General features: G+C 43.1%; 1 protein-coding gene across 3 annotated transcripts in view; it reads right to left on the bottom strand.

Moving 5' to 3' along the window:
- Positions 1-17571, bottom strand: part of LOC120061981 (BTB/POZ domain-containing protein KCTD8-like) — a 59221-nt gene extending 41650 nt beyond the window's left edge. For 2 of the 3 annotated variants that reach the window (XM_039011768.1, XM_039011766.1), the window contains exon 1: positions 16749-17571. In XM_039011768.1, coding sequence (XP_038867696.1) covers positions 16749-17571 — 823 coding nt within the window. Of the gene's footprint in view, positions 1-1330; positions 1351-12678; positions 12703-16748 lie in introns of all 3 variants that reach the window. The other variant, XM_039011767.1, reaches the window with a different exon arrangement.
- Positions 17572-22737: the final 5166 nt, after the last annotated feature.

Consider the following 22737-nt stretch of genomic DNA (forward strand, 5'->3'; position numbering starts at 1 on the left):
AAAAACGCTCACGTGCTGGATCATTTTTTTAAACTTTTTATAGTACTGAAAACTACAAACTGAGATATCTTTATCAGAACCCAAGTTATGAGCTTTTACTTTAGTCAAAAAGTAAAAAAGGGAGAAAACGGTATTCCATGATTCCATTCGGTTTCATTTGAATTCCATTGAGAGGCATGAAAGAAAAACACCAACACTCAAGTTGGATTATTTCAAAAGAGATTGTCACTATATTTAAAACAGCAACTGCTTGTGTTGTTTGCATTAAATAATCAATACTATATCTAATTATTATACTGACCAATAGCATATAAATATATTTGAATTGGAGCAAAAATGATTTACATTTCAGGGCGATAATGAAGAGTAAACAACAAATCCTTAAAAAAAAAAACTTTCACAATATATACACAACACTGGATGGCATGAAAGATAGCACAATGAGTCTGACGAGAATTATATACTGCTTTGTCAAGACAAGGCCCAAATCCCCGTCATCAGCGTGAAGAAATTATGGAGGAAAAGGGGGAGGAGGGCGCGGTGCCTTGTAAGAACTCGCCGACAAGAAGGTAGGCAGGTAGCCTAGTGGTTAGACTGTTTGGCTAGTAAACGAAAGGTTGCTGGATGGAATCCCTGAGCTGATAAGGTAAAAATATGTTGTTCTGCCCCTGAAAGAGGCAGTTAACCCACTGTTCTCCGGTAGGCTGTCATTGTAAATAAGAATTTGTTCCTAACTGACTTGCCTGGTAAAATAATCATTAAGAAAACACCACTACCCTCTGTATTATTGTCCAATGTGCAATCATTGGAAAACAAACTCTACAATTAAGACTATCCTACCAACAGGACATTAAAAACGGTAATATCTTACGTTTCCCCGAGACGTGACGGATAATATAGAGAAGGCTGATTTCTCTGTAAATCGGCAGGACAGAGCAGCTATGTCTGGTAAGACGACGGGCGGGTGTGTGTGTCTATTTGTCAATAACTGCTGGTGCGCAATGTCTAATATTAAAGAAGTTTCGAGGTATTGCTCGCCTGAGGTAGAATAATTCATGATAAGCTGTAGAGCACACTATCTACCAAGAGTTCTCATCTATATTATTCGTAGCCATCTATTTACCACCACAAACCGATGCTGGCACGAAGACCGCACTCAACGAGCTGTATAAAGCCATAAGCAAACAAGAAAATGCTCATCCAGAAGAGGCGCTCCTAGTGGCCGGGGACTTTAATGCAGGCAAACATAAATCCGTTTTACCTCATTTCTACCAGCATGTCACATGAGCAACCAGAGGAAAAAAACCTCTAGACCACCTTTACTCCACACACATTGACACATACAATGCTCTCCCTCGTCCTCCATTTGGCAAATCTGACCATAATTCTATGCTCCTAATTCCGGTTTACAAGCAAAAACGAAAGTACCAGTGACTCACTCAATACGGAAGTGATCAGATGACTCAGATGCTACGCTACAGGACTGTTTTGCTAGCACAGACGGGAATATGTTCTGGGATTCATCCAGTGGCCTTGAGGAGTATACCTCCTCAGTCACCGGTTTCATCAATAAGTGCATCGACAACGTCGTCCCCATAGTGACAGTACGTACATATCCCAACAAGACGCCATGGATTACAGGCAACATCCGCAACGAGCTAAAGACTAGAGCTGGCACTTTCAAGGAGAGGCTCACTAATCTGGACGCTTAAAAGAAATCCCGCTATGCGCTCAGACAAACCATCAAACAGGCAAAGCATCAATACAGGACTAAGATTGAATCCTACTACACTGGCTCTACGCTCATCGGATGTGGCAAGGTTTGAAAACTATTACGGACTACAAAGGGAAACCAAGCCACGAGCTGCCCAATGACACGAGCCTACCAGACGAGTAGGCTTTTATGCTCACTTCCAGGCAAGCAACAATGAAGCATGCATGAGAGCTTCAGCTGTTCAGGATGACTGTGTGATCACGCTCTCCGTAGCTGATGTCAGCAAGACCTTCACAAAGCCGTGGGGCCAGATGGATCACCAGGACGTCTACTCAAAGCATGCGTGGACCAACTGGCATGTGTCTTCACTGACATTTTCAACCTCTCCCTGACCAAGTCTGTAATACATACAGTTGAAGTCGGAAGGTTTCATACACCTTAGCCAAATACATTTAAACTCAGTTTTTCACAATTCCTGACATTTAATCCTAGTAAGAATTCCCTATCTTAGGTCAGTTAGGATCACCACTTTATTTTAAGAATGTGAAATGTCAGAATAATAGCAGAGAGAATAATTTATTTCAGCTTTTATTTCTTTCATCACATTCCCATTGGGTCAGAGGTTTACATGCACTCAATTAGTATTTGGTTGCATTGCCTTTAAATTGTTTAACTTGGGTCAAACGTTTCCGGTAGCCTTTCACAAGCTTCCCACAATAAATTGGGTGAATTTTAGCCCATTCCTCCTGACCGAGCTGGTGAACTGAGTCAGGTTTGTAGGCCTCCTTGCTCGCACACGCCTTTTCAGTTCTGCCCACACATTTCCTATAGGATTGAAGTCAGGGCTTTGTGATGGCCACTCCAATACCTTGACTTTGTTGTCTTAAGCCATTTTGCCACAACTTTGGAAGTATGCTTGGGGTCATTGTCCATTTGGAAGACCCATTTGCGACCAAGCTTTAACTTCCTGACTGATGTCTTGAGATGTTGCTTCAATATATCCACATAATTTTCATCCTCCTGAAGCCATCTGTTTTGTGAAGTGCACCAGGCCCTCCTGCTGCAAAGCACCCCCACAACATGAGGCTGCCACCGCCGTGCTTCACGGTTGGGATGGTGTTTACATTTACATTTACATTTAAGTCATTTAGCAGACGCTCTTATCCAGAGCGACTTACAAATTGGAAAGTTCATACATATTCATCCTGGTCCCACCGTGGGAATTGAACCCACAACCCTGGCGTTGCAAGAGCCATGCTCTACCAACTGAGCCACACGGGACCGTGTTCGAGACCGTGTTCTTCGGCTTGCAAGCCTCCCCCTTTTTCCTCCAAACATAACGATGGTCATTATGGCCAAACAGTTCTATTTTTGTTTCATCAGACCAGAGGACATTTCTCCAAAAAGTACGATCTTTGTCCCCATGTGCAGTTGCAAACTGTAGTCTGGCTTTTTTATGGAGGTTTTGGAACAGTGTATTCCTACTTGCTGAGCGGCCTATCAGGTTATGTCTATGTAGGACTATTTTTACTGTGGATATAGATACTTTTGTACCTGTTTCCTCCAGCATCTTCACAAGGTCCATTGCTGTTGTTCTGGGATTGATTTGCACTTTTCGCACTAAAGTACGTTCATCTCTAAGAGACAGAACGCCTCCTTCCTGAGCTGTATGACGGCTGCGTGGCCCCATGGTGTTTATACTTGCATACTATTGTTTGTACAGATGAACGTGGTACCTTCAGGTGTTTGGAAATTGCTCCCAAGGCTGAACCAAACTTGTGAGGGTCCACAATTTTTTTTCTGATGTCTTGGCTGATTTCCTTTTATTTTCCCATTTTCCTAAGAGTTTGAAGGTAGGCCTTGAAATACATCCACAGGTAAACCTCCAATTGACTCAAATGATGTCAATTAGCCTATCAGAAGCTTCTAAAGCCATGACATCATTTTCTGGAAATTTCCAAGCTGTTTAAAGGCACAGTAAACTTAGTGTATGCAAACTTCTAACTCACTGGAATTGTGATAAAGTGAATTATAAGTTAAATAATCTGTCTGTAAAAAATTGTTGGAAAAATGACTTGTGTCATGCACAAAGTAGATGTCCTAACCGACTTGCCAAAACTATAGTTTGTTAACAAGAAATTTGTGGAGTGGTTGAAAAATGAGTTTTAATGACTCCAACCTAAGTGTATGTAAACTTCCGACGTCAACTGTATATGTTTTAAAAAGACCACCATAGTCCCTGTAACCAAGAAAGCAGAGGTAACCTGCCTAAATGATCACAGCCCCGTAGCACTCGTGTCGGTAGCAATGAAGTGCTTTGAAAGGTTGGTCATGGCTCACATAAACACAATCATCCCGGAAACCCTAGACCCACTCCAATTTGGATACCGCCCCAACAGATCCACAGATGACGCAATCTCAATCGCACTCCACATTTTCCCACCTGGACAAAAAGAACGCCTTTGTGAGAATGCTGTTCATTGACTACAACTCAGCGTTTAACACCATAGTGCCCACATAGCTCATCATTAAGTGATGGAACCTAGGACTAAACACCTCCCTCTGCAACTGGATCCTGGACTTCCTGACGGGCCGCCCCAGGTTGTAAGGGTAGGCAACAACACATCTGCCACGCGTGCTTAGTCCCCTCCTGTACTCCCTGTTCACCCACGAATGCGTTGCCAAGCACGACTCCAACACCATCATTAAGTTTGCTGGCGACACAACAGTGGTAGGCCTGATCACCGACAATGATTAGACAGCTTATAGGGAGGAGGTCAGAGATCTGGCAGTGTGGTGCCAGGACAACAACCTCTCCCTTAATGTGATCAAGACAAAGGAGCTGATCATGGACTATAGGAAAAGGAGGGCCAAACAGGCCTCCATTAACATCGACAGGGCTGAAGTGGAGCAGTCGAGAGTTTCAAGTTCCTTGGTGTCCATATCACCAACAAACTATCATGGTCCAAACACACCAGACAGTTGTGAAGAGGACATGACAACACCAATTCCCCCTCAGGAGACTGAAAAGATTTGGATCCTCAAAAAGTTATACAGCTGCACCATCAAGAGCATCCTGATCGGTTGCATCACTGCCTGGTATGGCAACTGCTTGGCATCCGACCGTAAGGCGCTACAGATGGTATTGTCTACGGCCCAAGTATATCACTTGGGCCAAGCTTCCTGACATCCAGGACCTATATACTAGGCGGTGTCAGCTACCGCACGGCAAGCGGTACCAGAGCGCCAAATCTAGGACCAAAAGGCTCCTTAACAGCTTCTACCCCTAAGCTATAAGACTGCTCTACAATTAATCAACTGGCCACCCGGACTATTTACATTGACCCCCTCCCCCCATTTGTTTTTACACTGCTGCTACTCGCTGTTTATTATCTATGCATAGTCACTTTATAAATTACCTCGACTAACCTGTACCCCTGCACATTGACTCAGTACCGGTACACCCTGTATATAGCCTTGTTATTGTTATGTCATTTTCTTGTGTTACTTAAAAAAAAACGTTTTAATTTTTTTTACTTTAGTTTATTTAGTAAATATTTTCTTGAACTGCATTGTTGGTTAAGGGCTTGTAAGTAAGCATTTCACGGTATTCGGAGCCTTGAATTCGGAGCATGTGACAAATAAAATGTGATTTGATGTCCTAAAAAGATTTCAGACACCTTTCATTCGTTAGGGGAAAGGGGGGAACCTAGTTCGTTGTCCAACTGAATGTATTCAACTGAAATGTGTCCTCCACATTTAACCCAACTCCTGCCTTAATCGACATCTACGGTGCCTGGGGAACAGTGGGTTAACTGCCTTGCTCAGGGGCAGAATGACATATTTTTACCTTGTCAGCTCAGGGATTCAATCCAGCAACCTTACGGCTCAACGCTCTAAACACTAGGCTACCTGCTGCCCCCTTTCAGTTCCCTGGCATCGCACATAGGCCTAATGAGTCCAAAGTTTTCACAGAAGCTTCATGGACAATAATACTGTCCAATGAAAAGAATGTCTGTTGACTGTTTTGCTGCTTCTGATATTTTAATAAAACATTGTTTATAGGCTACTGATTAGGCTACTGTGTGTCTCCGCTGGCAAAATCGATGCCATAACTAATTACATTACTGCTAAGACCAGCTTTTGGTGAGCAAATTGGCATTTTTAAGGACACACCTCAAATATTTCCACCCCTCCCACCTTAGTTCAAGCGAGCTGATATCCAACCCAAATAGCAGAGAGCTGGCTTTGCCAAAGAGCGAGCGTTTGACATTAGTGCCGCCTTAACGGCAGCCGAAAATAGAGCCCCTGGTTTCATTGGAAGAGGAATGATTGAAGGATCGAAAACTGCCTGAGGGCAGATAGATGGGGTTTTGGTTGGGTGTATCTAGGGGTGAGGTATGTCTGGGGAATAGGGAATGATTTGTGGAGGGGGGGACTGCTCCAATCTAAACAGATTGGACCATTCTAATCGATACAAATAAATACTGAGAAAGAGGGGAGTGTGTGTGCGTGTTTGTGCGTACGTCGTGTGTCTGTGTGGATGTAGGCTATGTGTGCTTGTGTATCATTGTGTATGTGTGTCTGAATGTGTGTTTGTATACCTGCAAAGACTTCAGGGGACTGAAAGGTGTTCATGAAGACAAAATGCTCAGTCTACATTATGACTGTCTACAGTTCCAGACATTTTGCTCCCTGACTTGTTGCCAGACCCCTGTCTCACCTCCCCCAGTCACGTTTCCCTGCTGCTAATGAAGAACTCTTGGCTTGGTCCCATTGGACGTGAAGGCTTTGACGGAAAGGGGAGGCTTGACGGGGGGAGAGCAGGCACACAGGGGCAGGGGGCAGCGGGGTCGACAGGGCCTGTCGGCCGGCTTTAGTGTGATGTGTTGCTGCCCCGTGGGAGCTGGCTGCCTAGTTATCTTTTGTCAGGTTTTAGAACACGTCCAAGGGGCCTGGGAAGGTGGAAGATTATATATTTCTGCTTGTCAGTGGCAACTCCATTGAATATTTTTTTTTTTGTGAGGTGTGATTATCAGCCATTGCTTTTTGAAAAAAGTAAGTGTATAATTACTATTGATTTTTTTTTAAATCATCAAACATAAGACTACCAAAATTGACAAAGCAAACTCTGCTACTTCAAGGACATTGAATGTTGTCCATTGCCCTAGAATGTGAGCACTAATAAACGTGATGTGGCCTACAATAAGCATTCAGATATCGGCGCCGTTCATTGTTGGAAATGTCACAGGAAGGCCAAAAAGATCATCAAGGACAACAACCACCCGAGCCACTGCCTGTTCACCCCGCTATCATCCAGAACGCGAGGTCAGTACAGGTGCATCAAAGCTGGGACCGAGAGACTGAAATACAGCTTCTATTTCAAGGAAATCAATCTGTTAAAAAGCTAGAACTAGCACATTAGAGGCTGCTTTCTATATACATTGTCTTGAAATCACTGCCCACTTTAATAAATGCAACGCTAGTCACTTTAGTAATGTTTACATATCTTGCATTACTCATCTCATATGTTTATACTGTATTCTATGCTATTCTATTGTTGTCTATGCTGCTCTGACATTGCTCGTCCATATATTTATATATTGTTAATTCCATTCCTTTACTTACATTTGTGTGCATTAGCTATATGTTATGCAATTGTTAGATATTACTTGTTAGATCTTACAGCACTGTCGGAGCTAGAAACACAAGCATTTCGCTACACCCGCAATAACATCTGCCAAACATGCGTATGTGACAAATAACATTTGAAATTATTTGAATTGGGGATTTGATTAGGGGTGTGAAGTTGGGATCCATAACATTAAGAAAAATCCCTACCCGAAAACAGTTTTCTTTGTTTTTCCCCCACAAAATTAAAATCACAGTGCAGTTATCACAAAACATTAGTTTCCGTGTTAGGCCTATAGACTAACTAGATATTAGGCTAACGGCCTGGGGAATGTTGTAAAATGTGATAAAACCATAGAGGCATGCATTAGTGAGGCATGCATGTCAAGAAATTACGAGATACAGATTACCAAGAAATGTTTTCTGCCTGCCTGAATGCCCCCTCCTCTCTCTCCCTCGATCTGGCTCGCCTCCGCTTTGCTAATGATGCTAGTGTGTGTTCAGTCTTCGGTCTTTTGCGTGCAGAATATCCTAGCCGATTCATTGATGACAGGCCCTGCTTTACTGAATTTGCGAGACATTGCAAGCCAAGAAATGGCAAGATACAGCATTCCATTGCAAGTCACAGCTTTTGATAGGCCTACAGTGGTTCTGGCTTTAAAAGTTTTGAGTTTATGACCTGACCGTTTGTGGTAGATGGTGTCAGATTGTGGTAAATTGCGTAATTCTGGCAACAATAGCTGACACTTAAATAACGTGGCATAGAATTCTGCAGCACCCCACAAGCTGTGCTGCAGTGCGCCACAGCTTTTAAATGAAGAACCACTGTAGTGCACTGTTCTGACTGTCTGCCTGTGGCCGACCTGCCGACCTGCCCCACTCGCTCTCCATACCTTGCTCGATATGAAGGATGCAAGTGTTTGTGTTCTCAGAAGTACGGCAACTAATCTCCTCCATTAAAAAAATACTAAATCTTCTAAGTCGATTCCAAGACAAATCAAATGTTGACACTCAGAAATGGGAGTCGACACCTGGAGTAACTATGGCTTATTTATTGCCTTACCTCCCTGATCTTACTACATTTGCATACACTGTACATTCTTCTATTGTGTTATTGACTGTACCTTTGTTTTATCCCATGTGTAACTCTGTGTTGTTGTTTTTGTCGCACTGCTTTGCTTTATCTTGGCCAGGTCGCAGTTGTAAATGAGAACTTGTTCTCAGCTGGCCTACCTGGTTAAATAAAGGTGAAATAAAAAAAATAAAAAAAGTCTACTCTCCACCACTACTCATCTTCCTTAAGTTTGGAAAACCCTTTAGTTTATTGTAATGTAAACATATATGATTACTGAAGGCAAATACTGATGTTCATTTCCATTTTCTTATTTTTTTATTTACATGTTAGCTAGCTAGCATGCCCAATGCAATATGGAACTTCCATTTGTTGGCCCACTCAAGATAACATTCTACAGATCACTTAAATCAGGCTGGTTTACACACAAAATGATTAGTTAGCTAGCTAGTAACGCAGTACTATAAAGCTGCCATTTACAATCAGCGATTGTAATGGAAAGTAATGGAGCTAACGTTTTGTTCATTCATACCGAGGTTCACATTTTATTGCCTATGTAATTTGCGTGCCTTGATGGTGGTTAATAATTACTTTGCCAAATTGTTTATATTAACACTCTTGCAGTAATTTCAGCAGTTCAGAATTTTTGATTTTTGGTAGCAAGCAATCGATATCCTATGGTAAACTTGTTGAAAGCGAGTGGCAGTTTAGGTCATTTTTTGTCCTTTTTGAGCCGCATCCCATTCCATGCTACGCCCTGCCACTCGCCTTCACTCCCCTCAAAGATGTAAAAGGATTGTAAAGGTGTAGATTAAATGTTTATCAATACAGTTACACCAATCCACTGCTTGTAAATCTTTGAGGGTTGTGTGAACGAGTGCACAGGCAAGAAGGGGTGCGAATTTAGCCTGAGGACTCAAACTAAATTCTTCCGTTACTCTGTCGTTCGCTGCATGCTTTAGTCTGAGACTGCCAGCATTGAAGTCGTTTGTGGGGCATTGTATAAAACAACGTCATCAGCATTTGGATTGTCTCCAACCAATCAGAGTATCAAAGCCAATGACACATTTTCAAACTGCCGCTTCACCCGCATGTGTTCTAGCTCAACCCATTGGTTTTTGGACCAATCAGACGCCCCAAATTTGTTTGCGTTCGGTGAAGGGTCAGGAGGTACTCAGATCCAGACTCACTGAGTATGGTTACATGTACCCAATTATGTGATTATCGTGGATAGCCAGATTAATAAAATAGTTCAATTAAAATGTTTACATGCAAGAAGAAAGATTTCCCTAACAATCCTGTTAACATGGACACTTCTGAAATCAGGCTACCTGATGGCACTCTGATAAATGCAGAAAATCGGCAATCAAATACATTTTCTACCACAGCGACCATGTTTTTTTTGGGAAGCATATTTGATTCTGAATTCGGACATAGAACGTTTGTATGTGAAAACTACTTCTAAAAGAGATACATTCAGTTGTTCCGAACTCACTTCACTTGCACTAAAGAGGGAGGCACGCTCAGCTGGTGCTAGCACATGTGTAGATCAACTACACAGCTGGAAGATTGCTCAGAAAATATGTGTTTTATTTGGCGTATGCTTACTTCGATTGACCTTAAGTCGATTAATAGTAAGGGGTTTAAATTAGTATGTTTACATGCACAGTAATAATTTGATATTAAACTGATTATGGTCATGTAAACACCTTACTTTGCTCATCTTAAATCTGCATGAGGTCATAATCGAAGTAAGCATATGCCGATTTAAAACACCTGGTTTTCTTGCAAAGCATGTAAAGGTTTTAAAATAACTATTTTATTAACCTGACTAGCCACAATAATCGCATTATTGTGTGCATGTAACCGTGCTCAATGACTATTGCATTATCTGCCTACTGACATAATCAGTTTAATATTGAATTATTACTGTGCATTTAAACATACTTAAATGAGGGAGTTATTTTATGCCGGCTTGGGTTGAACCTGGCAAAGGCCCCTCGTGTCATCGCGAAAGCGGAGAGGGAGGAGCGCCCTTCTCAAATCGAATAGTAATCTACGCCCGCTTGGTCATTTTGGCAACAAGGCAGCATCGTGCATCGTCCAGAAACCAGAGATCAGAGATCTCTTTTCCATAAAATAAATGTTAGCATTTTCTAACTATTTCGTTTTCATTATATAATATAGTATCAACGGTAGGCTATACCTTGGTTTTTGAGAACGCGCCTCACACATACAATTTACAGTAGCCTAGTATTTTTTGTTTGAGGAGAAGTGCGATGCGTAAAGGACTATACTCATAGAAGCCAATTACAACAATGTTGACTGTCAACACTCCAAACATATTGAGCATATACACTGGATGGTTTTTTATGTTCACGAATACAAGGTTCACAGGCACAAACACAGCATTTTTCTTGTTCCATGTTCATTTGAGCAAAATGTGCGTCACGGCCGGATAGGCTGTGCTTTCGTTGTCAAAATCCATCCCATAACCAACCACATTACAGCTAAGACCAGCTTTCGGTTGGTCTAAATATCCCCACCATCTCATATTGAAATTGACACTTTGGTTCATGGTTTTAAGGACACACCTCAGATATTGCCACCGCTCCCATCTCAGTGCAAGCGAGCTCATATAAGACAGGTAAATGACCAATCCTGGCGCTAGGGTTTCAAAATAGAAGAAGAGCACCGGGTTTAACAGTTCAAAATTGCAAATGAGCGTGCGTTTTACAGCTGAGTTGGCGTAACGCCAGCCAGAAATAGAGCCCTAGTACTGTATGTTGTGTGTGATTGTCTTGTATTGTTTTTACTATGCCTCTATGACAAAAAAATGTAATCTCATCTCTCAGCAGCTAACAATGTTCCAACTGGCCATGGAGATGTCGGTAACTCATTCCATTACCTGTTCCTGAAGCTGAATTTCAATTATTATCATTATTTTGGGCCTCATTTGTCAAATCGACACAGATTTTATTTGGCACATGCACCGAATACAACAGGTGTAGACCTTACCGTAAAAATGCTTACTTACAAGCCCTTAATTAACCAACAACGCAGTTCAAGAAATAGAGTTTCGAAAATGATGCCGAGCTGTTGCCATACCAAGCGGTGATGCAACCGGTCGAGATTCTCTGCATGGTGCAGCTGTAAACTTTTTGAGGATCTGGGGACCTATGCCAAATCTTTTCAGTCTCCTGAGGGGGGAAATGTGTTGTCGGGCCCTCTTCACAACTGTCTTGGTGTGTTTGGACCATAATAGTTTGTTGGTGATGTGGACACCAGGGATCTTGAAACTCTCGACCGCTCCACTTCAGCCCCGTCGATGTTAATGGGGGCCTGTTGGGCCCTCCTTTCCCTATAGTCCCCGATCAGCTCCGTTGTCTTGCTCACAATGAGGGAGAGGTCATTGTTGTCCTCCTCCCTATAGGCTGTCTCATCGTTGTCATTGTCACTGTTGTGTCGTCAGCAAACGTAATGATGGTGTTGGAGTCGTGCTTGGCCAAGCAGTCTTGGGTGAACAGGGAGTACAGGAGGGGAGTAAGCACGCACCCCTGAGGGGCCCCAGTGTTGAGGCAGATGTATTGTTGCTTACCCATACCACCTGTGGCGGCCCGTCAGGAAGTCCAGGATCCAGTTGCAGAGGGAGGTTTAGTACCAGGGTCCTTAGCTTAGTGATGAGCTTTGTGGGCACTATGGTGTTGGGCGCTGAGCTGTAGTCAATGAATAGCATTCTCACGTAGGTGTTCCTTTTGTCCAGGTGGGAAAGGGCAGTGTGGAGTGCGATTGAGATTGCATCATCTGTGGATCTGTTGGGGCGGTATGCAAATTGGAGTGGGCCTAGGGTTTCCGGAATGATAGTGTTGATGTGAGCCATGACCATCCTTTCAAAGCACTTCATGGCTACTGACGTGAGTGCTATGGGGCGGTAATCATTTAGGCAGGTTACCTTCGCTTTCTTGGCACATGGATTATGGTGGTCTGTTTGAAACATGTACGGTAGGTATTACAGACTCGGTCAGGGAGAGATTGAAAATGTCAGTGTACAGTAGACAAGCTTTGCGTACACGTCCTGGTAATCTGTCTGGCCCTGCGGCTTTGCACATGTTGACCTGTTTAAAGGTCTTGCTCACATCGGCTACGGAGAGTGTAATCACACAGTCGTCTAAAACAGCTGGTGCTCTTATGCATGCTTCAGTGTTGCTTGCCTCGAAGCGAGCATAAAAGTCATTTAGCTAGTCTAGTAGGCTCGCGTCACTGGGCAGCTCACGGCTGGGTTTCCCTTTGTAGTCTGTAATAGTTTTCAAGCCCTGTCACATCCGACGAGCGTCAGAGCAGAGGATTCAATCTTTGTCCTGTATTGATGATTTGCCTGTTGGATGGTTCGTCTGAGGGCATAACAGGATTTCTTATAAGTGTCCGGATTAGTGTCCCGCTCCTTGAAATTGGCAGCTCTAGCCTTTAGCTCAATGCTGATGTTGCCTGTAATCCATGGTTTCTCGTTAGGAAATGTACGTATGGTCACTGTGGGGACGACGTCGTCGATGAAGCCGGTGACTGAGGTGGTATACTCCTCAATGCCATTGGATGAATCCCAGAACATATTCCAGTCTGTGCTAGCAAAACAGACCTGTAGCGTAGCATCCGCATCATCTGACCACTTCCGTATTGAGCGAGTCACTGGTACTTCCTGCTTTAGTTTTTGCTTGTAAGCAGGAATCAGGAGCATAGAATTATGGTCAGATTTGCCAAATGGAGGTTGAGGGGGAGTTTTGTGTGCTTCCCTGTGTGTGGAGTAAAGGTGGTCTAGAGTTTTTTTCCTCTGGTTGCACATGTGACATGCTGGTAGAAATTAGGTATAATGGATTTAGTTTGCCTGCATTAAAGCCGGCGGCCACTAGGAAGCGCCTCTTCTGGATGAGCATTTAGTTGTTTGCTTATGGCCTTATACAGCTCGTTGAGTGCAGTCTTAGTGCCAGCATCGGTTTGTGGTGGTAAATAGATGGCTACGAATAATATAAATGAGAATTCTCTTGGTAGATAGTGTGGTCTACAGCTTATTATGATGTATTCTCAGGCGAGCAATACCTCAAGACTTCTTTAATATTAGATATCGCGCGCCAGCAGTAATTGACAAATAGACACACACACCCGTCTCTCGTCTTACCACCAGACGTAGCTGCTCTGTCCTGCCAATGCACGAAGAAGCCAGCCAGCTCAATATTTTCCGTGTCGTCGTTCAGCCACGTGTCGGTGAAACATAAGATATTACAGTCTTCAATGCCCTGTTGGTAGGATATTCTTAATCATCCAGTTTGTTTTCCAATGATTGCACGTTGGCCAATAATACGGAGGGTAGTGGTGGTTTTCTTACAAGGTACTCCTCCCCCTTTTCTCTGTCTTTTCTTCACGCTGATGACAGGGATTTGGGCCTTGTCTTGACAAAGCAGTATATCCTTTGCATCAAACTCATTAAAGAAACAATCTTTGTCCAGTTCGAGGTAAGTAATCGCTGTTCTGATGTCCAGAAGCTCTTTTTGGTCATAAGAGACAGTAGCAGCAACATTATGTACAACATGAGTTACAAACAATGGGAAAAAACAAACCAAATAGCACAGTTGGTTAGGAGCCCGTAAAACGGCGTCATCAAGTTATTACAATAGACTTCTTATTGCTTTTCCTTTTTCATTTGGTAAAAACAATTGCATCTTCCACTAGCCTATTAGACCCGTCAAATAATGGGATGGCAGGCTAATGGTAGACTAATCTTATTATAACATTTGGGCAATGTCCAATTGTCCATGGCTTGAACATGCAGTACACTTTTGAAATACAAATGCAACGTGTGTGGACTAATATTTCCATGTTGAAGCCAATAAAAAAAACTAGAAAGGCTACAAGTGTGTCATAACTAGGCCTATTCTATGGTTACTGTATACTATTTAATAAACTTTGATCATCAATGTGTAGGACAAACATTCATGCCTCCTACCAATGAGCCCTTAGGCCTACGTGTGCATACATTACCTTATGCTCATGGAACGAGAGATGTGATTTATGATATCATGCTTCTGACCTGATCCTGTTTAAAAATATAGTTGATGTTTTAAAAAAACGGATTGATTGTTTTTCGTTTAATTTGACTTAAAACTTATTAGAAAGATTCCCCGTCAGTGGGTTTATGTTGAGAACATACATGGCTTGAATGCAATGCAATTTCATCTGCTATTTCTGGAGAAGTGCTAATATGACCTATAGGATGGTTCCATGATGTTTATAAAACATTACATTCATGAGCAGTATAACAGTGAGTGGACATTCCCCCTTTGTCTTTATATTGCATCTTTGTCCAGCTCCTGGGAAATGTTGGATGTGCGTAAAACCCTCCATAGTCTATGTTGCCTTCTCTGTATTATGTGCGGGGGAGCACGGGGAGCAATTAGGATATCTGTAACCATATTCAAACAACCTATTTAAAACAAGTTGTTTAGTTTTTTTCTGAATTTGTATATTATCATACACTGTCTTTTTAGGCCTTATCGATATTCAAAATCAAATCAAATTTTATTTGTCACATACATGTGTTTAGCAGATGTTATTGCGGGTGTAGCGAAATACATGTGTTTCTAGCTCCAACAGTGCAGTAATATCTAACAAGTAATACCTAACAATACACACAATCTGAAGTAAAGGAATGGAATTAAGAATATATATATATATATATATATTTGGATGAGCAATGTCAGTGGCATAGACTAAGATACAGTAGAATAGGATAGAATAAAGTATATACATATGAGAAGAGTAATGCAAAATATGTAAACATTATTAAAGTAACTAGTGTTCCATTATTAAAGTGGCCAGTGATTTCAAGTGTATGTATATAGGCAGCAGTCTCTAATGTGCTAGTGATTGCTGTTTTTCAGTCTCTTTGTCCCAGCTTTGATGCACCTGTACTGACCTCGCCTTCTGGATGATAGCGAGGTGAACAAGCAGTGGCTCGGGTGGTTGTTGTCCTTGATGATCTTTGTGAGGGTTTTAGGTGCCAAACCAAATTTCTTCAGCCTCCTGAGTTTGAAGAGGCACTGTTGCGCCTTCTTCACCACACTGTCTGTGTGGGTGGACCATTTCAGTTTGTCAGTGATGTGTACGCCAAGGAACTTGAAGCTCTCCACCTTCTCCACTGCTGTACCGTTGATGTGGATAGGGGGGTGCTCCCTCTGCCGTTTCCTTAAGTCCACGATCAGCTCCTTAGTTTTGTTGACATTGGGTGAGAGGTTATTTTCCTGGCACCACACTCCCAGGGCCACTCCTCTTGACCTCCTCCCTAGTGAATTTAATATTGCTTATTGACTATGTTTGGCATGTCCAAACTGCAATTTACAGTGGGCTTAGCCCAGATGAGGCTGGTGGAAGGAGCTATAGGGGGACAGGCTCATTGTAATGGCTGGAATGGAATTAATGTTTAATGTAAACGTGGCTTACATATGTTTGTTTTGACTTGTTTCATACCGTTTCATTTATTCCAATCCAGCCTTTACAATTAGCATGTCCTCCTATAGCTCCTCCCACCAGCCTCCTCTGGCATACCCAATGCTATAGCCTATGTTTATTAATGTATTTCCATATTGAGCAATGCAATTACAATAATGTGACTGCAAATATGTTCAACATATTTAGCAAATATGTGGCAGGCAATTCAACGAACTTGGCTTTAACAGACTAATATTCGTATTGGAGTTGATGACAATGCAATACATAAAAGACTGTAAATACACGACTTGAAGCAACCACATTTTTAGCCATGGTGCATGTTCTGATTGGCCAGTGAGGTGTCAAGCCTTGAAACACCCAAAACTTGTTTATTAATCAAAACCCAGGCCTTTCACGCCACCGTCAACTATTGCACCCATAATTCTGGTTGTGAAAATAGCAAAAATATTTCTCACACTCGCCCGAACGTATAGCCTACCGCCAGTGCTAGGACTTTGTTAAAATAGAGCCCTATATGTTACTGTCCTACACACCTTTCTCTCTAATCCATTCTCACTTTTACCCATCTATTGTGATTTGGAAAACATGCCAAAATCTGATTAGAGGAACAGGGAGGATGTTCTAAAGGAAAGTGAAGAAGCTGGTAATGATTACTTTGAACCCCGTAGAGGAAAATGTATTCAATCCAAGTCAAAATAGGTAGGCAAATAATCCATTCAATCATTTCACTTGCGAAGCGAAATTTGACACAATACTAAAACCTGACAAAACATGTTGGACCCACTTTTCCAAAATGTATGCTAGTGAATGCGTGAGAAGTCATATTGCACTTACTGAAGAAGATGTACTCCGTATAGCTGCTCCAGATTTTGTCGTCCCTGTACTGGTTGACAAAAGCGGCTGTTCCCGTGGAATTGCAAGCCACCATTGTAAAGCCCGCCTCAGAAAGCCGGTCAAATGCCTGCTCCAAGTAGGTGAACTTGAGGTAAAACCTTGACGTGTACTTCTCCGGTGGCCGGTCTGGGTCCCGGCTCTCATTCAGTGTTTCCCCAAACACCTCTTTGGCCAGAGCGATGCGTCCACACACCATGATCCTGGCCACGCGTCGGAACTTGGCATCGGCTTGGTTGTCCCGCACCGTGGTGTAGGATCCCCTGTAGCCGATGGTGATGAACCCTGACCTCTTGTCCGAGGAAGTCAAGGTACGACCTGTGGGGTACTCACTGCTTTGTGAGTTCTCCTCAATATCGCTGTGGCAGCCTTCATCATTCATGGAGCCCTGCTTGGAACCCACCCGGGGCCCCAGGAGGCGCAGCAGTTCGCCCAGCTGGAAGTGCTCGGCTTCCCTCTGCAGGCGCTCACGTTCAGGGAAGTGGTCGGGCAGCACCAGCTGGCGGTCTCGCAGGAAGTCCAGCACGTAGCGGAACAGGAATCCATCGCGGTCGATAAAGAAGCGCCCGCGGCTGTCCCTTGGCAGCTCCCGTGGCGGGCACCGGGTAAACATGGCGTGCAGGGTGGTGTCGGGCACGCTGACCAGGGTGGAGCGCTTCGTGACATACACCTGGCCGCCCACGTTGAGCTCCACTACCTCCGGGTAGGGCAACGGGGCCGGGCCAGACACCTCGCTGATGGGCAGAATGGTCTCCTTCATGGCCATGGTCCTGTAGTTACACCAGGGTATAGAGAGAAATCAAACACCTTCCAAACCCAATAAGGGTCCTCTTAGATCCTCTCAAACAAGTGGAGCAAAATATCTCAGTAAGGAGCGAGAGACAAAAAAGGTCTCAATAGAATCAATAGAGGTCACCAAGGAGTTCACAGCATAGCAGGTGCTGAAGTTTGAAAGAGGCAGAGGACTACATCCCTGCTGTTAGAGGAAGCTGAGGAGGAAGAGAGAGAGGGAGAGCGAGAAAGAGAGAAAACATGGAGAGACAGAGAAGTATCCTGTCACCTCACTAATGGAGAGCGCAAATGTGAAGAGAGAGCGATAGAGCAGGAGAAGAAAAAAAACACTCTGAGCGACTCCCGGATGACATCATCCTCTGAATAAAAGGGGAGGTGCTGCAGTTACAGCCTTTTAAAGAGGAAGTAGTGCTCCAATATTACCCAACTTCATCTCCTTTTAAAGTCTGAAGATGACCTGGTAATAAAAATGACATAAACAACATGATAAACAGATACATATTTTCAGACGTTAACAAATCCCAGCATTTTTTAATAAAAATGTGACATATGTCACAATCTGTTTATATATTTCACATGTCTTTTTAACAAATGCTATAATATATTACACAACCATATTTCCTACATAATATGTATTTTTGGTTCATTGGAAATGGAACAATACTGTAGCAGTGGCAAAAATCCTACACATTTCTATATTTCAACATTTGGGTTCAAATCAGAAGCCCACAGTGCCATCTGTTGGAATGCTGCAAAACATTTCAACAGGATCTTAACATGTTCAATATCCAATAAACTCAAACATGGTTGAGGTCTTGTTTTTGGACGTGGCACGCAATCATTGGTTGATGCATGCAACGTCTGAGCATTGGAAAGCAACCATCGTTTCTGCTGAGGCAGCATGTTGGCTGTGACCCAGAGCTGTGGGTGCAAAGCATCGTGGGTCATAAGAGGAGATTAATTAAGACATTTTCAAGCAGTAAGCATATTCGATGATGCTCTCTGTTCAATTAGATTGAGGAAAGTCTGACTTTGATTAATGGCCTTGTAACGTTTCATTGTGTTCAATGACCTTTGCTGAACTGTGGTATCGGTTTGTTACATTGGTGTCAGATATAATCATATAGAAAAGGTATTGGAGTATTTTCTGTTGAGCTTATGAGTTGGATCAGTATATGCTTGGGGAATAATTGGATCATCTTTGAACAGACATGTACATAACTACAGAATATCTTTACAGAGAGGCAGAAACATTTCCTAGTGATTTAGGTGTTTTACATAGGCCTAATCGTTCATATTGAGATCGTCTCCTCAACAATATCAATTAGAATTGACCCATTTTGTTAAACATTTCAACATGTTATTTGTTAGGCAAAATGGACTGTGTCATCGACTGATCGATTGCAATAACATATGTGGTTAGCTGATACTTAAAATACCTTTCCAGGCATTGAAAGATCTGGTATGAGTTAGCAACGCCTGGTCAGAGGAAGTTCCCTATGACAAGTTCTGTGAACTTTAACCTCTCGCTACTAGCCATTTGTTTTTATAAGAAACTCTACATACATTTCAAATATGTGGACAAAAATAATATTTAAGTGTTTCTCTAAACCATACACAAAGGCAAGAATATCAGAGAGCTGATATTATATAAGAGAAACACGGCTGGCCTCATGAGATCTCAACACTTTCCAGAAATGATGAGTTTAAACTGTTTGTTTTAAAGGGGGCACAGGGACTTTAACATGAGCTCTCAAGATCCAGAGCCAAATGCTCTACCACTGAGCTATGCCCCCTCTTAGAAATATATTGAAAGGAGACACATATGGTCTAATAAAGAACATTTTAGACGGAGCAAAAAAGCACACACCCTATCTCAAACTATAGTTAAGAACTATTGATTTAAAGGGGGCACCAGGATTCAAACTTCGGACCTCTTGAGCTACAGTCAAATGCTCTACCACTGAGCTATATCCCTTCTCTTTGGCTGTTTAACATGGGGTCAACATAGGTCTCCAAATGCAGTTATGAAAGTCAATGAACTATGTAGACCAGACCCAGTTGCTATTGCATTGGTGTCTATGGGAGACACCACATGCTACAGTATTTATGTCTCTTAAAGCTGCAATATGTAACTTTTTGGGCGACCCAACCCAAAAACTGTGTGTTATAGATATGTCATTCTCATTGAAAGCAAGTCTAAGAAGCGGTAGATATGTTCTATGTGAGCTATTTCTATGCTTCCAGTTCATAGGTCTGGTTTTTGCATATTTTACTTTCAGTTTTGTACACCATCTTTAAACACCTGAAAATACAGTATATTTTGTTATGGAAAATATATTTCACAGCGGTTGAGATGGTACAGTGATTCTCTACAACATACTTTTTGTTTGTTTGTTTTCTCTCATAAACTAGAATTAGGTGAACTATCAGAATTTTAGCAACCAGAAAATGGCAGAGCGATTTCTGCATGGTGTATCTTTAATTTGTTGTGGTTTTAAAGGTTTGTATTAGGGATGTTAATGCTAACCGTTAATTTGTTAGCAGCCGAAAATACATTTGATCAGTCATGCTTATTCGTCTATAAGTTAATTTGCATAATTTTGTGGAATTAAATTAATGCATGTGTATTTGTATTATTTTATCACATGTGCCCATATATGCTACAGGGCCTTGTAGGCAATGTGCGGAATAATATCAACTGTCAGACAGTGAGAGCTGCAGCTACGGGAATACAAAAAATGACCCACGCTACAGATGGCTATATTGGTCCACTAATACAGAACTATTAAAGGCCCAGTGCTCTACTTTTGTGAATTTTTGCATTTTTTATTATTATTAGTGTTTTTATAAATCATTACATTTTTTACTCTGATTTTTCAGATGGTGTTTCAGCACCCCTACTTCCCGCGGCTATGGTCAGTAGCTATCATTCGAAATGCTGGAGGCACACAGCTTATTGATCTGTGCACAACTGCTATAGTTGTCACGCTCTGATCTGTTTCACCTGTCCCGCTGATTGTCTCCACCCCCTCCAGGTGTCGCTTATTTTCCCCAGTGTATTTATCCCTGTGTTTCCTGTCTCTCTGTGCCAGCTCGTCTTGTATGTTTTTCCAAGTCACCCAGTGGTTTTCCTGTTCTCCTGCTTTTCTCCTTTTTCTCGTCCTCCCGGTTTTGACCCTTGCCTGTTTCTGGACTCTGTACCCGCCTGCCTGACCTTTCTGCCTGCCTTGACCACGAGCCTGTCTGCTACCCTGTACCTCCTGGACTCTGATCTGGTTTTGACCTTTTGCTTGTCCACGACGATTCTCTTGCCTACTCATTTTGGATTAATAAACATTGTAAGACTCCAACCATCTGCCTCCTGTGTCTGCATCTGGGTCTCGCCTTGTGTCATGATAATAGTAAATATCAGTGAAGACACTTGTTATCCTGGTGTAACGGATGTGAAATGGCTAGCTAGTTAGCGGTGGGGCGCGCTAATAGCGTTTCAATCGGTTATGTCACTCGCTTTGAGACCTTGAAGTAGTGGTTCCCCTTGCTCTGCAAGGGCCGCAGGCTTTGTGGAGCGATGGGTAACGATGCTTCGTGGGCGACCGTTGTTGTGTGCAGAGGGTCACTGGTTCGCGACCGGGGCGAGGGGACGCTGTAAAGTTATACTGTTACATTGATGCTGTTGACCCGGATCACTGGTTGCTGTGGTAAAGGAGGAGGTTGAAAGGGGGGTGAGTGTAACAGATGTGAAATGGCTAGCTAGTTAGCGGTGGTGTTCGTGGGTGACTGTTGTTGATGTGTGCAGAGGGTCCCTGGTTCGTGCCCGGGTATGGGCGAGGGGACGGACGTAAAGTTATACTGTTACATTGGCACCACACTGCCAGGTTTCTGACCTCCTCCCTATAGGCTGTCTCATTGTTGTTACTGATCACTACCACTTTTGTGACGTTGGCAAACTTCATGATGGTGTTGGAATCGTGCTTGGCCATGCAGTCATGGGTGAACAGGGAGTACAGGAGGGGACTGAGCACGCACCCATGAGGGGCCCCTGTGTTGAGGATCAGCGTAGCAGATGTGTCGTTACCTACCCTTACCACCTGGGAGCGGAAGTCAGGAAGTCCAGAATCCAGTTGCAGAGGGAGGTGTTTAGTCCCAGGGTCTTTAGCTTAGTGATGAGCTTTAAGGGCACGATGGTGTTGAATGCTGAGCTGTAGTCAATGAATAACATTCTCACGTAGGTGGTCCTTTTGTCCAAGTGGAAAAAGGCAATGTGGAGTGCAATAGAGATTGCATTATCTGTGGATCTGTTAGGGCGGTATGCAAATTGGAGTGGGTCTACGGTTTCTGGGATAATGGTGTTGTGAGCCATGATCAGCCTTTCAAAGCACTTCATGGCTACAGACGTAAGTGCTACGAGTCGGTTGTCAAGGTAGGCAGGTTCTTGGGCACAGGGACTATGATGGTCTGCTTGAAACATGTTGGTATTACAGATTCGGTCAGGGACAGGTTGAAAATGTTGGTGAAGACACTTGCCAGTTAGTCAGCGCATGCTCAGAGTACACTTCCTGGTAATCCGTCTGGCCCTGCGGCCTTGTGAATGTTGACCGGCGGAGAGCGTGATCACACAGTCGTTCAGAACAGCTGGTGCTCTAATGCGATGCTTGAGTGTTGCATTAGGCATTTAGCTCGTCTGGTAGACTCGTGTCACTGGGAAGCTCGCGGCTTTGCTTCCCTTTGTAGTCCGTAATAGTTTGCAAGCCCTGCCACATCCAATGAGCGTCGGAGTCGGTGTAGTACGATTCAATCTTAGTCCTGTATTGACGCTTTGCCTGTTTGATGGTTCATCGGAGGGCATAGCGGGATTTCTTATAAGCGTCCGGGTTCGAGTCCCGCTCCTTGAAAGCAGCATCTCTAGCCTTTAGCTCAATGTGGATGTTACCTGTAATCCATGGCTTCTGGTTGGGGTATGTACGTACCGACATTGTGGGGAAGACGTCATTGATGCACTTATTGATGAAGCCAGTGATGACTGTGGTGTACTTCTCATTGCCATCGGAATAATCCCAGAACATATTCCAGTCTGAGCTAGAAAAACAGTCCTGTAGCTTAGCATCTGCGTCATCTGACCACTTCCGTATTTAGCGAG

Source organism: Salvelinus namaycush, chromosome 17 (assembly GCF_016432855.1).
Source record: "Salvelinus namaycush isolate Seneca chromosome 17, SaNama_1.0, whole genome shotgun sequence".
In the NCBI taxonomy this organism is placed as follows: domain Eukaryota; kingdom Metazoa; phylum Chordata; class Actinopteri; order Salmoniformes; family Salmonidae; genus Salvelinus; species Salvelinus namaycush.